Here is a 15,627-nt window from a genome sequence, read left to right as displayed (position 1 = left end):
AAAAATGTCCAAATAAATAATAAATTATGAAAATTTATTATATAAATATATAATAAATATTTTTTCAGGCATAAAATATATAAAAATATATCCAATATTTATTAAATATATGTTTTTAAAAAAATATAAAATTTTCGAGTTGACCCGAACCCAACCCAACCCGATCATTTTTTTCGGGTCAGATATCGGTCCAACCCGATCTAACCCGAACCTAAAAACCTCAAACCCAACCCTAATTTGTTTCGGGTTGAACCGTATCAGGTTGGTGGGTCATGTCTTATTTTGACACCCCTAATCGTCGATCATTGGAATTAAGGCAGACAATATTTCAAGAATAAGAGAAAAATATTTCAAAAAATCAAGATTCTGGTGTCATTAATGAAAATAACTCGGTTTTATTACTGAAAGTGGCAGTTTAGAAAATTTAAAAATACAGCAATATATAGTTATAATATCATGTACACTCACGGTAAGCATTGTCACGAGCATCGTTGAGGTGATACACGCTTATTATATATGATGAAATTGTATACCTTATAGTATAGATTGGTTTAAAGTCGAGTATATATAACAAACATTATACCATACTCGATGAATTACGCCTGAATAGTATTTGGTTGATATATTTAAGTCAAAAAAAGATTAAGAGATAATTTAGAAATTGTTTGATAATTAAATTAAAAATTTGACCATTATAAATTTTTATCATAACTTTATATTTAGAAAGTGAATAAGTATTTTTATTTATTTACACACCTAGAAGTGTTAATCATATTGGCTTTGCTAAATAAATGAATGAATCCAAGAAATCAACAATCTAGATTTTTTGTTTTAATTTACATATAAAAAGTGAAGATGTATTTTTGTCCATGTACTCAAGAATGAATACCTTTGCTTGGATATATAGTTGTGATTCGGTATGATAAAAAATTGTGTGATTATTAAAAATTTTGATTCGATATTGAATCACAATTGATAAATTAATTAGGAGTAAGTCTCTTATGAGACGGTTTCACGAATCTTTATCTGTAAAACGGATCAACCTTACCGATATTCACAATAAAAAATAATATTCTTAGCATAAAAAATAGTATTTTCATTGATGACCCAAATAAGAGATATGTCTCACAAAATATGACCCGTGAGATCGTCCCACATAAGTTTTTGTCATTAATTAAAAATATGTTTAATTTAATTCATTAAATTTGAGACAAGATAGTATATTACAATTTTATCATTTTAAAATAAATAATAAACATAAATAAAAAGATAGATATGAGTCAGGTCGATCCGTCTAACAGATAAAAGTCATGTAAATTACCTTCGTCTAATCAAACTCTTACCTCATATATAGGAAAGCAAATCCAAATATATTAGTTTTGGATTATTATTTAAAGTACGCATAATACACGAGTCTACTCAACATTAAGCTTGGAACACTGCCTAAGAATGAACTGGCGGGCTTGGGATACAAGCTGCTTAGATTCAGGAAGCTCGGGAAAAATGTAAAAGGCATGAATCATGGTCGGGTACTCCAGCAAATATGCTTCTTTCCCGGATCTCTTGAGCCACTCGTAATACTTTTTTTGCCAATCTTTGAGCGAGTCGAATCCCGCCACCACCACCATTGTCGCCGGGAAATCTAACTTGGAGATGTCCGCTGCGTTTGGGCCGCTCACGTTGATCACTTGGTGGTCTCGGTCCATGCCTCCCCCCTCTGGTAGAAATGCTTTCCACATCCAATCGGTTCGTTTAACCGATACGAGTAGGTCGACTTCCGCTAGCTCTGTCTCTGCTTTGGTGCGTTCCTCTCCTCCGAAAAACGGCTGGATGGCCACAACTCCGATCACCTTCATTTCGAAGCAGGATTAGTTGACATCGATTTACTCTCAGGGTGTTATTTGATGTCGTTAACAAGTATGAATTATTCGACCGACAATCGACTCACACCAAATACCGCCATATAATAAATAATTATGCTACATAAACTACTTATATTTATCAATTTTTTACTACTCATGTTATACATTCGTACTGTTTCACCGTGAATGTGTTTGGTTTCATGAAAACTAAGTTCACGGAGGAGGCAAAAATTTGTGTGAGACGATCTTGCGGGTCGTATTTTGTGATACAGATATCTTATTTGGGTCATCCATGAAAAATTATTACTTTTTATGCTAAGATGATTACTTTCTTAGCATTACTTTTTATTATAAATATCGATGATCCGTCTCACAGTTAAAGATTCGTGGCATCGTCTCAAAAAAGAGATACTCCAAAGAAGAAATCCATTCATTTGAAAACTAATCATAAATTTGAATGAAATTATAAGACGAATTTTGAATCTAAATTCACTTAAAGCGCAGCCATATTGAAAAACAGATTTTAAAAAAGAGTAGTTCACCAGGTTTTTTTTTTTGGCTAAAAAAAATTAAAATATTCTTTATTATTACTATATATAAATATGGCCCTTTTGAAAATTTTCAAATTATTTAATTTCGGCTCCACCACTTTGTTTTGAGCATGATTTAATAAAATACAATATAAATACACTGTAATAAACCAATTATTGAGACCGAGGGGCTTGGCCCAATGTCTTCACCGTAATTTCTCATGTATTGAGTCTTTCCTGTCTCTAAATTAAGAAATAAAAAAAAAAAAAACAATTATTTTTCATTAATTTTTTTATGCGCCCTATGGTTAGTGGTCATCCCGATTTAAATCTGAGACGAATTTTCGAGTTTAAAACTTTGATTGTAACAAATATCCAACTAAAAAAAACTTGGCATGCCATATATTTCATTACCATAGCTTTAAAAAAAGAATCTCTAAACTACATATTAAGCCAAAATATATTATAGAAACTAATGTCTGTCACTCTTTTATAATTATTGCATATGAATTTTAACAATTTAGCTTCGAAATAAAAATTAAATTTTATCTTCAATTATATGGTGACTATATTAAAAAAAAAATGCATGCTCACTCGAAAAAAAAAATTGAAAAAAAAAAGAGACAGATGCACATGTGCCAAAATCGTAATGAAAAATAATATTTAATGATATTATAAAAAAAATTTATAATTTAATTATAATTATAACAAGGAATAAAAATTGAGAAATATATATTACAGTATATATTGTATTGAAAAGATTGGGTAAAGGTTGTCGTCAATAAATGTGGCGGTACCTTGAGGTGCGTGAACTCTGAGCGACACGCTCGCACGGCCACGTGGTGGGCTAGATTCCCTCCGGCACTGTCTCCGGCGAGGAAACATCTCGACAAGTCAGCATTCGGTGGCAGGATACGATCCTTCTCCTTGTCAAGGAATTCCAGGACATCGAAGCCGTCATCGTATTGCGCCGGGTAGCGGTGCTCCGGCGCCAGACGGTAATTCACTGAGACAACAACGGCGGAGACCTCGCGAGCGAAACGACGACATACGGCATCGTAGCCGTGGAAATCAGGGGCCAGGTACACGAACCCTCCTCCGTGGAAGAAAACGATGACCGGGAGATTCTGGGAGTGTTGAGTAGTAGTAGGGACGAAGAGGCGGAACCAGAGGCCGCGGGAGGAGTCGACGGTGACGTCGGAGGTCTTGACGCCGTTGCGGGGGTTAGGGTTCGGAGGCACCCTCATCCCGCAGTAATCGAGGAGGTGTAAGACGCGGCGGTCGACGGTGCCGTCGGGGCGGCAGGAGAAGTCGGTGATGCTGTTGAGTATGAAGAGAGCGATGCGGGTCTTGATGGGAATCGAGAGCTTCGCCACAGCTTCTTCCGGGATCGCCATTTGAGAGCAGTAAGCTAGCACGTAATTGTCCCGTGAATCTGTGTTATTGGTAAGGAGTAATTCATTCTTTATTATGAATTATTCTTGTTTTTACGATTTTTTTTTTAAAAAATATACTAAAATCTTTAAAATAAAATAAAATCATATTATTTTAATATATTAAATATAAAATTGAAAAATTATAATATTTAAATTTAGCAATTTAAAGATTATATAATTAACAACTAAGGCCCAGCCACCAAAATGACTAAATTAATTACTTACCGTATACGACTCTTATTTGATAAAGATTATAATCCAAAACTAAATTAATCACATGTTTTGAGTATGCCTACTCTATTATCTTTCGTATGACAAGATACTCGTCTTTGTAAAAATCCAAAATTGTATAAATCTTCGATATAAAGAATATTTTAAAGGTGTTCGGGTAATTATTTTATAAAAATAATAATTTATATTGAAATTACGTTAAACATATAAAAAAAAACATATCTCGATCGTTCTTTAAAAATTATCTTTATTTTAAGTTTTTGATTTCTAAAATACCAAAAATATTTTTAAAATATTTGTCCAAACTCAACCAGATTAATAGTCTTTTTATACTCATTTTACATTTTTTTTTAAAAAAAGACCATTAATTTGGTGTCATATTTTAATACATGTAAATTGTAATGTAAAATATGTTAAAACTGAAAGTTAATAGATCAAATTATAATCTAAAACATGAAAATATATCAAAATAATAATAATAATAATTCCGTTATTATTTATTTAAGATTTATTTGTAAAAAAATTATCTTTTATTACTGAAAAAGATCACGAGGTGTTGTATGTGCAAACAGAACAGGTTTTTTATGAGACAGTTCTCAAGAATTTTATCTGTGAGACGAGTCGACCTACCAATGTTCACAATAAAAGTAATACTCTTAGCATAAAAAGTATTTTTTTTATAGATGACCAAAATAAAATATCCGTCTCACAAAATACGACATGTAAAACCGTCTCACACAAGATTTTTATCATACAAACATACATCGAAAGTAAGCAAAACTTTTGTCTTAAAACGAGGTACCTTTTTTGAGGATAATTGATCCGATTCGCTAAATTATTATATTAAATTCGGAGATTTAATCAGTAGTACGCACCTAACCTACAACTTTGACTTAGATAAAAAATAATAATAATAATAATAATAATAAGTGAATTGCTTTCGGGTAGCTGAGTTTTTTGTCGGAAAATTATTGAATTTAGTTGGCAGTTGAGTTCATTTCACCAGCAAAATTAAATCGTATTTGAAAGTACATTTCACCAGCCATCCAACTGTATAAGATTTTTTTTGTTGGGTAGCAATTCAAATATTATACGAGTATAAATTATAAAATAAGATATTAAAAATATAACAAATATAAAGAAAATAAATTTAACAATTAGTCACACGAGTAAAAAGTATTAGGAAGGATATTTTAGAAAATTCAAAAGAGCAAGCCACCGCAGGGATTTTCCAGAATGTGTATTCCATATATATCATGTTCCATGTTAAACATACATTATAAAGCTCTTAAAAGATCGTTCAAAATTGATACAGTATGTGAGCATTTGATCAATGGTTAATCATACAGAAATTTGATTATTTCCGGAACAATACCGTGACACATCTATCGTAGTTTGCAAGTTATTATATTATCCCAGAGTTTACTCAATGTGAACCGAAAAATAAAGAAAAGTTGGCATCATCAAAGATGTTATGAACCGAGACATGTGATAGTAAAGAAGCATAAAGCATTCCAAAAAAAAAAAAAAAAGAACACTAATGAATACTAGTCATTCGAACCTCAATAATTGTATAGAAAACAAAATTAATTTTAAACTAATCGAATCAAGTATGTCAGCAAACGTGTGAGCCAAATCTTATGGATTTATAGAAACTGGAGAAAATTTGGAACATTTTTGTCGTTGATAGATCGTTTCACCACATATTTGGTGTTCAACAAAAAACATAAATCTATTGACAGTGGAAATTAAAATTTTCTCTTTAGTTTTTTTTTTATGACGATGAAATCTGTCGTCGATATCTTTTTGTGTACATCGAATAAACTTTTTGTGTACATTGAATAAACCATCGACCTAATACAATAACTTGCAAATCACATCAATCAGATAAATCGTACTGGACAAACCATGTACGAAAAACTCCATCAATATTAAGTTGATATGAAAAATCAAACTTCTGACATTTTAATCCCTAATTATTGAGACATCACAAAGTTTAGAAGTGGCAATCCCATCCACTCGCCACGCCCCTTTGCTCCATCTCTGCGTATCAAGACATAGGCCTTGGATTTTCATTTTATGTGATCTTAAAAAAACACTATCTTTATTCCAAAAAAAAAAAAAACTATCTTTTTTACTAGAATTCCATAACATTTGTTCCCAAAAATTTGTAAGAACATTCTCGTATATTACATAGGTCCACTGGCCTTGGAGATATCAACATCCCGAGTTTAAACCTGTTCTGTTCGTGGTGGGTCTAGACCGTCTATTTGAAGCTGGGCGGGTCTAGAAGCGGGTCTGAGGTCGGTAGAAAGTTTTAACGGACCCATCCCGTTATACATATAACTATTAATATATTTATATTAATATCCTAATACATTAACCTTAATTCATAATATTTTGATCTCTTGTTTTTAATTAATTTTTAAAATGTTATATATTGGATTTAATTTTGATGAATATATATATTTTTTGAGCATTATATTGCACTTTTATTAGAATAAAAAATGTATGTAACATGTAACGGGTTTGCGTGTACAACTCAGGTTGAGACCAACCGCGTTTTCACGCGGGACGATTTCGAGTCAAGGTCCATTTTTTTCTTGATGAGACAAGCTTTGAGATTGATTGAACTCTTTTCATTGTCATCCCTAATCAAGCTGATCTTGATATCTAAAAGAATTTTGGAGCAAGAATTGCATATGCTTAGGCTAGCTATTTTTGGGGTATCAAGCGTGGAGAATTTACTCGGTTATAGTTTATGGGCCTAGGCCCATTTGTTTTGGGCCAAATGCAATCCTCTGGGTTTTGAGGCTTGTTTTGAACTGAGTACAGCAGCAGGATGCTCCTGCCTAGGGCTTTTGTCTGGCTTGCAGGTTATTCAAAAAGCTTAGACCCAACCTCTCGCCGGAAAAAAATGGTATTATTGCTAATCACACTCTTTAATTGGATAATGTATCATCTAGTTTAGTTGAGATTAATATTTTTGATTTTCTCCATGGAGACTGGAGAGACTTGGATGTGAAATGTTCGAAAACTTTCAGTAAATGTCAAAAGCATACGTTTTGTTTAGTTTGTGGATGAGGATTTGGGTTTTTTTTAAAAAAATTTTCATTTTTAGTGGGAATTGATAGGAAAATCTCGTTGCTTCGCTGATGTTGGATTACATCTGAATGAATTTGTTGGCTTCAGCGATGTTGTAAAATCATGATTTTGTGGTTTCAACTTTAAAGCCATGTCACCATCTAAACCAGATTAACCTTGAAAGTTGGAGCTTTTGGTGTTTGAAATCATAGAATTCAAAGCCAAAAAGCGTGCGTTCTGCCATGTCGATGGGGCCTAGCCGTGCCTTGAGACAAAACGCCAGCTTTGTGGTATGTGATAACCATGATAGATAGCGCGCTGAACAATTTATGTGCACGTGATTCTGTTGATGAAAAATTGCTTATAAACAATATATGCTTATTCTGTCAGCTGAAAATTGCTTGGTTATATTTGAAGATTTCTATACAAGTATGATATTGCAAAATGTTTTTGTGATCCATTTTTTAGTGCAATTATTTTGTAGTGTATACATATTGACTTTCTAGTTCTGTTCTTAGGAAGGCCTAGAATGTTTATGCGTCTGTGCCAGTTCGGTTTGCTACTTATAATCTTAAGTTTGTTTTCAATTGATATCTGTTCTCAATTTCTATGTATAATAACTCCATGAGTGTGCCACATACCTAAAATATTTAGTTTAAAATAGGTTTTAAAAGGTTGTCATTTTTAAAAAAATAAATAGCGTAACTTAGTTGTAGGTGCATCAGGATTTATAGATAATTCTTGTTCCAATCTTTTTCTAGTACATGTAATTTGCCACAATTTTGGAGTCCCGTTTCATTACACATGAAATTTATACTTGTTTTAAAAGAAAATTGGAAAAAAAAAAGAGGAGAGGCTGAGGGGGAAACCTCCCCCTACTGAGCCTTCTCTTCATCTGCTACTATCTTTGTGTGCTTTAGGCCTGTAGCCTGTTTCACACTACTTTAGTTAAGTCATTCTAAATATAAATTTTTAAGAATAAGTTATGTAAACTCGTGTGCGTCGATTTGCGATTTGCAGCCTAAGCAGATCCATGAGATCAAGGATTTCCTTCTCACTGCAAGAAGGAAGGATGCACGTTCTGTTAAAATTAAGAGAAGCAAAGGTGCTGTAAAGTTCAAAGTTCGGTGCTCCAAGTACCTTTACACACTTTGTGTGTTTGATGCGGAGAAGGCAGAAAAATTGAAGCAATCCCTCCCACCAGGTATGCCGTTGTTATTTCGACACCCTTTCCTCCCTTGTTTATGTGTTTATTTTTATTGCCAATTTAAATTGTTACGGTTATGATTTCTTGTTGTTTCTAGTGGTTCATGTTGTTGTGCATGATTTGCAGTCTTTAAATGTGTGATAGTTGTGCGAGTTGATGCCAGAAATTGCGCTACCTGGGTTTTCTCCTTGGGCATTTCTAAGTAGTTACTTTCATATTTTTGTTGAACTTGATGACCGATTCTGTAACCCTGCGTTTATTAACTGGAATCGTTCTGTTATTCGTAGGTCTGAGCGTCCAAGACCTCTAGAGGTGATGGGAAAATGCTGATTTTTTTTTTGGTTTTTTTGGGTCTAAGCTTTTGTCCAGCAGTGAGGGGATCTTGATAGCATGTTGAATTTTCTGCCGTATGTTTTCCTAATGAATTTTGGTATTACTATGAGAAATGCATTGTGGTATTTTGTCACCGTCGTCCCAATTGAGAAATTATATTTTATTGTATGTTTTTCTTTGTTCCAACTGGAAATATTAAATCACACCAGAGAATCTTGAAAATTTTGTTTTATATTGAATGTTGTGCATGTATAATATGAACATTTTGGAAGGCCCGGAATAGCGTGAAGGCCCATGTCGACCTACGTCGAAATTTGGTGGTAATTAATTAAAAAATAAATAAATATATATTTCTAAATTCCTACATTAAAAAATTATTATCTAGATAACAACGCATATTATAAAAATTACGATCGAGGTGGATAAGACATGCATCTATTGATATATATACACACAATGATCGTGTTGCATTTTCAAGAATCGGAAATGCTCAGAAAAGAGAGAGATCAGTTAAAATAAAAATAATTAGCAACTAAAATGAGTTGAATATATAAAAGCAGATTTGGGAATGGGTGGTGGTCAAAGTCAAAGTTTGAATCCCAAGTAGTTGCGTGCATGCATGCTATATGTGCGGTCTTCAAGCTAGCGGGACTCTTGATCTCGCATCAAAATCAAATAGATTTATTATTATTATTATTATTATTATTATCCCAATTTTTAATTTGCCTTCAGTCTTAACAATTTCTCGCAAAATATATACAATAAATAACAGAAATGTGAATTTTATTATAAATTTATATTTTCTACATATTTATAAAATTTACGATATTTTAAATCGATATGTATTTAATTTATTCAACAAATTTTAGGTACGTATTCTAAAAATTTCAAACTTAATAAATACACACAACACATACTATTCCATATTTATTTATATATATATATATATATATATATATATAGTAATTATTTCCGAGGAGGCACGCACGGGTGCTCTCCGACGATTTCTCCAACACACTCACACATCCCACCACCCTCTATTTCTGTCCCTTTCTTCAAATTTTAAAATTAAATATTTAAAAAAAAATCATTGGTAAATTAAATAGATATTTCATGAGAACTTTTGAAATCGAGAATTTTTGCCCTGCCCAATTGAATGATGCATACATATATAGGAATATTGTATTAAGTGTAACTTTAAAGTTTCTTCTTTACTATCGATTCGAGACTTTCATCTCGAACTTAAGATCTTAATACGGATGAGCTATAAGTTATATCGTATCCTCTTTAGTGTTCTCCAAAATTCAAAACTTGTTTTTTGTTCAGTACATATATAATATCATGCTTAATAAATAATATATAGATACATAGATAAATAAATATAAGAAATATACATTGATGCCATGTTACTTGTCACATAAACTAAATGTATTGATTTGTTTCGTGCCATATTGTAAAGGAAAATAAAAGAGTTTCTTTATTAGCGGTTGATATGGCACATCTTAAGAGTTTGTAAAAACTTGTGTGCGACGGTCTCACGGGCCGTATTTTGTAGGACATATCTCTTATTTGGTCATCCATGAAAACGTATTACTTTTTATGCTAAGAGTATCACATTTTATTGTGAATATCGGTATGATTGACCCGTCTCACAGATAAAGATTCGTGAGACCGTATCACAAGATCAGACCTACTCTCAAGAGTATAATAGTATTACAATAAGTTGTTATTATTATTATTTCCCAAAACAAAATAAATTATTTATTTATTATTATTGATTACAATTGCCAATTTCTGATCCACAAAAACTCATGTGAGATGGTTTTACATATTAATTTTGTAATATATATATTAAGGTCACCGATAAAAATATATTAATAAATTGCTAATTCATCATTATATACATCTATGTGTGTGTTATATGAATATATATATATATATATATATATATGTGTGTGTGTGTGTGTGTGTGTCTATGTGTGTATGTATGCATGTATGTACGTATGTTAGAGAGAATTATGTTATATATTATATATATATATGGTGTGTTTGGTTGATTGTATTAAACAAGGATAGATTAATGGTCAAACACTTATCCAATTTTTGGCTAAAATTTTAATTGTTTTAATAATCATTTTGACCTGGTTTAAGATCCAATTTTGTGGATAACTATTTGATTATTAATCTAACAAATCAAGTGTAGGGAAGACAATGGGTAGGGTATGGGTCGGATTTCATACATCCATCCCCATACTCATTTATTAAATTCATCCCCATACCCATCGGGTATTGAATTTCATCCCCATCCTCATATCCATCGGATTATCGGATACACATACCCTACCCAAATACACTATTATCATATACAATTGAATTTTAAATTGTTTCAATGATGTTATGAATATTTAAAAAATTATTTAAATGAAAAATAAAAAAATTATTAATGATAAAAATTTGCAAAATAAACTTCGTAGAAAAAATAACAAAACATTAAAAATAGCCCAAGTTAAAAAAAAACCAAAACCAAAACCAATAAAAAAACAAAGTCACGTACATTCCAAACTCCCAAAATTATTTGGTTAAAAAAACCCTAAAATGAATTGGGAAATATGCAAACAAAAAAGGAATACAATGAACCATAATCAGGAAATAAAGTATTTTTCAATTTTTGAAGTCAAACATGGAATAAACTTACCAGTGGAAAAGATGAGAAATTGAATGCAAAATAAAAGAGTGGTAAAACCTTGAAACGTAAAAGTGAAAGTGAAAGGGAAGAGAAAAGAAAAAGTACCGATTTACTTGGATTTGAGAAGATAAATCTTTAATATAAATAAATATAATTACTGTATATATACATATATACATACATATATATATATATATATATATATATATTTATATATATTAATTTAAAAGGGTATTCGAGTAGGGTGTGGGTCAGATTATATCAAACCCGCCTCCATACCCGAACCCGAAAATCCCCATACTCGATTACCGAATTATTTAATCGGATCTAAAAATCCCTCCATACCCTCTTCTATTCGGGTATCGGATCCTCCAATGGGTTCGGAGAAAATTGTCATCCCTAATCAAGTGTGATACACTATCAAACCTCAACAAATTACATTTTTCTCCTATTATTTCTTAAAGTGTTAAAATTATTTATTGAATAAAAAGTTTATTTTAGTGTGTTGTACGTTAGATATCCTGATATTTAATATATATCATTATTATTTAATTTGATTTAAACTTTAAAAAATATAAAGATATATTTGTATTTGAAAAAATAATTTATTTGTATATATTTTAATAAAATAATAAAAACTAAATTTTAATGTTGGTTATGCTTATCAATAATATTTTTATTTTTATTATATTTAATTTCATGATATTTACACTTATTAATTTAAATATTATTAATATCTTTATTATTAACATTATTATTATTATTATCATCTAATATTATGTATTGCTTTCATATGTGTAAAACAAATAAGTAAACTTAGAAGTGTATAATAGTAAATTTATTAATATTTAAAAGCTAATCACATATTCAAAATGTTGAAGCAAACAATCTTAATAGTATCACATAATGTTTGATTAATAATATATCAATTTTGTTATCTATAGTATAATCAATCATTTATTTATCTTATCACTTGTACCAAACACACCCTGATATATTGTTATCTGAATAAATAAATGGATACACATGTGAGGATTCAAAATCAAAATTGGGTCAAAAAGTTATTTACTACTCCCTACTAACTACTGATATTTATAATTCTCTTTTTACTGTATGTTATCACACTCAAAACATGCTAGCTAACTATATATAGTGTGATTATGGACGTAATTATAGGCTTAGTTATAAATCCAAAAGTTGTCACATTCCAAAAGATTTGTTTAATAGGAGGTATAATTTCTTCATATAATTTTTATTAATTTTAATATTCAATATTATATAATTGTAACATTGACGGCGTCCATGGTAGTCCACTCTAAACGACTTTCACGCACTTTTCCAGTATCCATGCATTTTAATCCAGCTTATAATACATTTTTTGTTTAAATTTTTTTGATACAATTATCGACATTGATATGATTATAACAATGTTCTAGATCACTTCTCCAGTTACACAAACTCTCAACGAAAGTGCCATTGTCAAATTATAAATTCAAGATGTGTTTCGTTCCAAATAGTTTATCAAATAAATGATTATGAGCTATTCTTTATTTATTTTAAAAATAACTAATAAATTATTTACTCTCCCAAATATATACACACACACACATGATATATGTATATGACATATGAAAAAAATGTTTTTATAAAAATAAAAATTCATGATTATATATGAATGGTGGATGTTATTATCGAGAACATTTAATATAATTAATGAATTGTTGTGGTTTAAATTTTACTGTGGGGTTGGCAGGCTTTTAATATAAAAATTAGGTGATTATTTTATTTTATTGAATTGGAGTGCCCATGTGGTTTTACCGTCTTTTGAGTCTCTTCTTCAACGGTCAAACATATTCCCATTCACTGTTTTTGCAATATTCGAGGATATGTCAATAATTCACTCGCATTTACACTTTATTTACGTATATATTTATACATACATACATACACACACACACATATATATATATATATATATAATATACACGATGATTTTACATACATGTGGTTAACGTATATATAATATAAAAGATAAAACAGTCTGGTGTTCGATTTCCTCTACCAACACTTCTCGAACGAACCTTATTGCACATGACTTCAGTTTACTTGACTATAGTGAATTTAGGCTATTGCGTTAACATGAAGGTGTTTACCCAGTGTGAATCGAAATATAGCAGTTGCGGTGTACCAATAAAAAAATATATCTATGTAGTTCTCTAAATTTTCATGTTTTGTGTTTTCGTCTTCTAACCTATGAAACTTAGACTACACCGTTGTTTTTTATTTGTTTCTAGTCCTATTCATCACAACGTTGACGTAACGTCGGATACGTCAATTATCCGATATCGTATCAGCATTTTTTGGCGACAAATCAGTTTCCGACGAAATAAAACTAAAAACCAACAAAAAATTATGTTATATGACTATAACTCAAATTTGATAATTCAAAATTACGAAAATAGAAAACATATATATCAACTTATAGGATGAAATTGAAATTTTTTTCTTATTATAGAATATAAGAAATGTAAATATTTTTAGGTTAATTTTAATGTATGCAACAGCCTATGTTATATAAAATTTATTTATATATATAACATACAATAGATATGTTTATAATAATTTTATGGCTAGAGTCAAATGTTCAAAAGCTATAAATATTCACAAAGCACGTTAAATCTAGAAGTTTTAATTATTATTATTATTATTATTATTATTATATGTTCTAAAAATTTAGAAAATTGAAGTAGCTGGCAATAATAAAATTATAAGTAGCTCTTTAGTTAAATGGTGTCACATAGCTATATCCGTGAGATAAGTCGATCCAGTCAATACATGCAATGAAAAATAATATTTTGCACAGATCGGGTCGGAAGTCTGTCTCACAAAATTGACTCGTAAGACAATCCCACAAATTTTTTTTTTCGTTTAAAAATTTATAAATATATACATAGTTTGGCTACGGAAGTGGCTGTCAAATTTAATTTGGTATTATTAGGAACAACGATATATCTCTCGATCTGTCCCTAGATAGCTATGTATATTTTTTTAAAACGAATGCTATATACTATATAATATATAAAATCTTATAACAAATTAATTAATTATAACCCCAAGAACCGGAATACAAGGGTTATTGTCTTCATATTGGGGGTGCATACGTAGTATTTACATTATTATTATTATTATAATATAGATATTAATATATTTCACCTTTTAATTCCATTTTATTTTAGCTTAAAAAATATAAAGTTCCCAAATACAAATCGATAAATTCAAACGATTTATTTCCAGTACGATTTGTGTTTTTTTTTTCTATATATATGTGAGATATTTAATTATTTTATTATTATTATAAATTCGAAATGACATAATATCTAATAATTAAATTTCTATAGTTTTATGTATAACAATATATCTAATGATGCACGAATAAGTTTGTTTCAAGATCAAAATAGTTGGAGCAGACAAACTTTTACCATTTTAATTATTGACAATATTAAATATAAGTTTTTTTTTAAAAAAATAATATCCAATTCAAAATCACAAATTCAACAAACGAAACGGATATATACTAACAAGAGTAGGTCTCTTGTGAGACGGTCTCACGAATCTTTATCTGTGAGACGGATCAATCCTACCGATATTCACAATAAAAAGTAATATTTTTACCATAAAAATAGTACTTTTTCATGGATGAACCAAATAAGAGATCCGTCTCACACAAGTTTTTGTCTACTCACAATAACTCTAAACAAACAGTCGATTCACTAGCTAATGAATTCATTATATCATGAATCATTTGTTACTGCAAAGGTGATACAAATCTATCAACACACACATCTTTATATATATATATATATATATATATATATATATATATATATATATATATATATATATATATATAATTTGCAGTGGGAAAATAAAGGGAAAGTCCCCCGTGTGAAGAGGGGGAGAAATTTAATGATTTGTGTGGCAGAATAATGGATGCATGCATGTGGGATACATGGAATATGGAATGTGAAAATGTTATGGGTTTCTTTAAAGGCCGCCTGCCCCAACCTCAGATTGATTTAGATTTTATGCATGCTGACAATATTATTATATGCATATATATATATATATATATATATATGTATGTATTGTATGTATGTATATGTCCATCTGTATTGGAGTGAAGTGTCACGGGGAGTCTGAGCCCAGGAGAGTTGGCAATATTTCTGTACAGTAGGTGCAAGACGTCGAGGTATGGATA

General features: G+C 30.3%; 2 protein-coding genes across 3 annotated transcripts; one reads left to right on the top strand and one right to left on the bottom strand.

Moving 5' to 3' along the window:
- Window positions 1-1,326: 1,326 nt before the first annotated feature.
- Window positions 1,327-3,850, bottom strand: LOC142533585 (putative carboxylesterase 18). The gene is made up of 2 exons (XM_075640412.1): window positions 3,190-3,850; window positions 1,327-1,850 (listed from the first exon to the last, which is right to left on the bottom strand). The coding sequence occupies exons 1-2, from the start codon at window positions 3,787-3,789 to the stop codon at window positions 1,416-1,418; spliced, it is 1,035 nt and encodes a 344-aa protein (XP_075496527.1). The 5' UTR covers window positions 3,790-3,850; the 3' UTR covers window positions 1,327-1,415.
- Window positions 3,851-6,879: 3,029 nt separating this feature from the next.
- On the top strand, window positions 6,880-8,915 carry LOC142533000 (large ribosomal subunit protein eL38z/eL38y-like). 2 transcript variants are annotated; one of them, XM_075639579.1, is made up of 3 exons: window positions 6,880-6,979; window positions 8,164-8,347; window positions 8,638-8,915. In XM_075639579.1, the coding sequence occupies exons 1-3, from the start codon at window positions 6,902-6,904 to the stop codon at window positions 8,658-8,660; spliced, it is 285 nt and encodes a 94-aa protein (XP_075495694.1). In that variant the 5' UTR covers window positions 6,880-6,901; the 3' UTR covers window positions 8,661-8,915. The 2 variants fall into 2 exon arrangements, with proteins under 2 accessions (XP_075495694.1, XP_075495695.1); XM_075639580.1 differs by lacking the exon at window positions 6,880-6,979 and adding an exon at window positions 7,008-7,433.
- The last annotated feature ends 6,712 nt before the right edge of the window (window positions 8,916-15,627 follow it).

The sequence above is a fragment of the Primulina tabacum genome, chromosome 18 (assembly GCF_025594145.1).
Source record: "Primulina tabacum isolate GXHZ01 chromosome 18, ASM2559414v2, whole genome shotgun sequence".
Taxonomy (NCBI): domain Eukaryota; kingdom Viridiplantae; phylum Streptophyta; class Magnoliopsida; order Lamiales; family Gesneriaceae; genus Primulina; species Primulina tabacum.
This window is presented reverse-complemented; position numbering and strand designations above follow the sequence as displayed.

Excerpts from the sequence above, each read along its gene's own strand:
- LOC142533585 (XM_075640412.1), bottom strand. The coding sequence starts at position 3,789 with ATGGCGATCCCGGAAGAAGCTGTGGCGAAGCTCTCGATTCCCATCAAG. Across the intron at positions 1,851-3,189 it reads CAGAGTTCACGCACCTCAAG|GTGATCGGAGTTGTGGCCAT; the intron begins GTACCGCCACAT and ends TTCGAAATGAAG.
- LOC142533000 (XM_075639579.1), top strand. The coding sequence starts at position 6,902 with ATGCTCCTGCCTAGGGCTTTTGTCTGGCTTGCAGGTTATTCAAAAAGC. Across the intron at positions 6,980-8,163 it reads CCTCTCGCCGGAAAAAAATG|CCTAAGCAGATCCATGAGAT; the intron begins GTATTATTGCTA and ends TGCGATTTGCAG. Across the intron at positions 8,348-8,637 it reads GAAGCAATCCCTCCCACCAG|GTCTGAGCGTCCAAGACCTC; the intron begins GTATGCCGTTGT and ends TGTTATTCGTAG.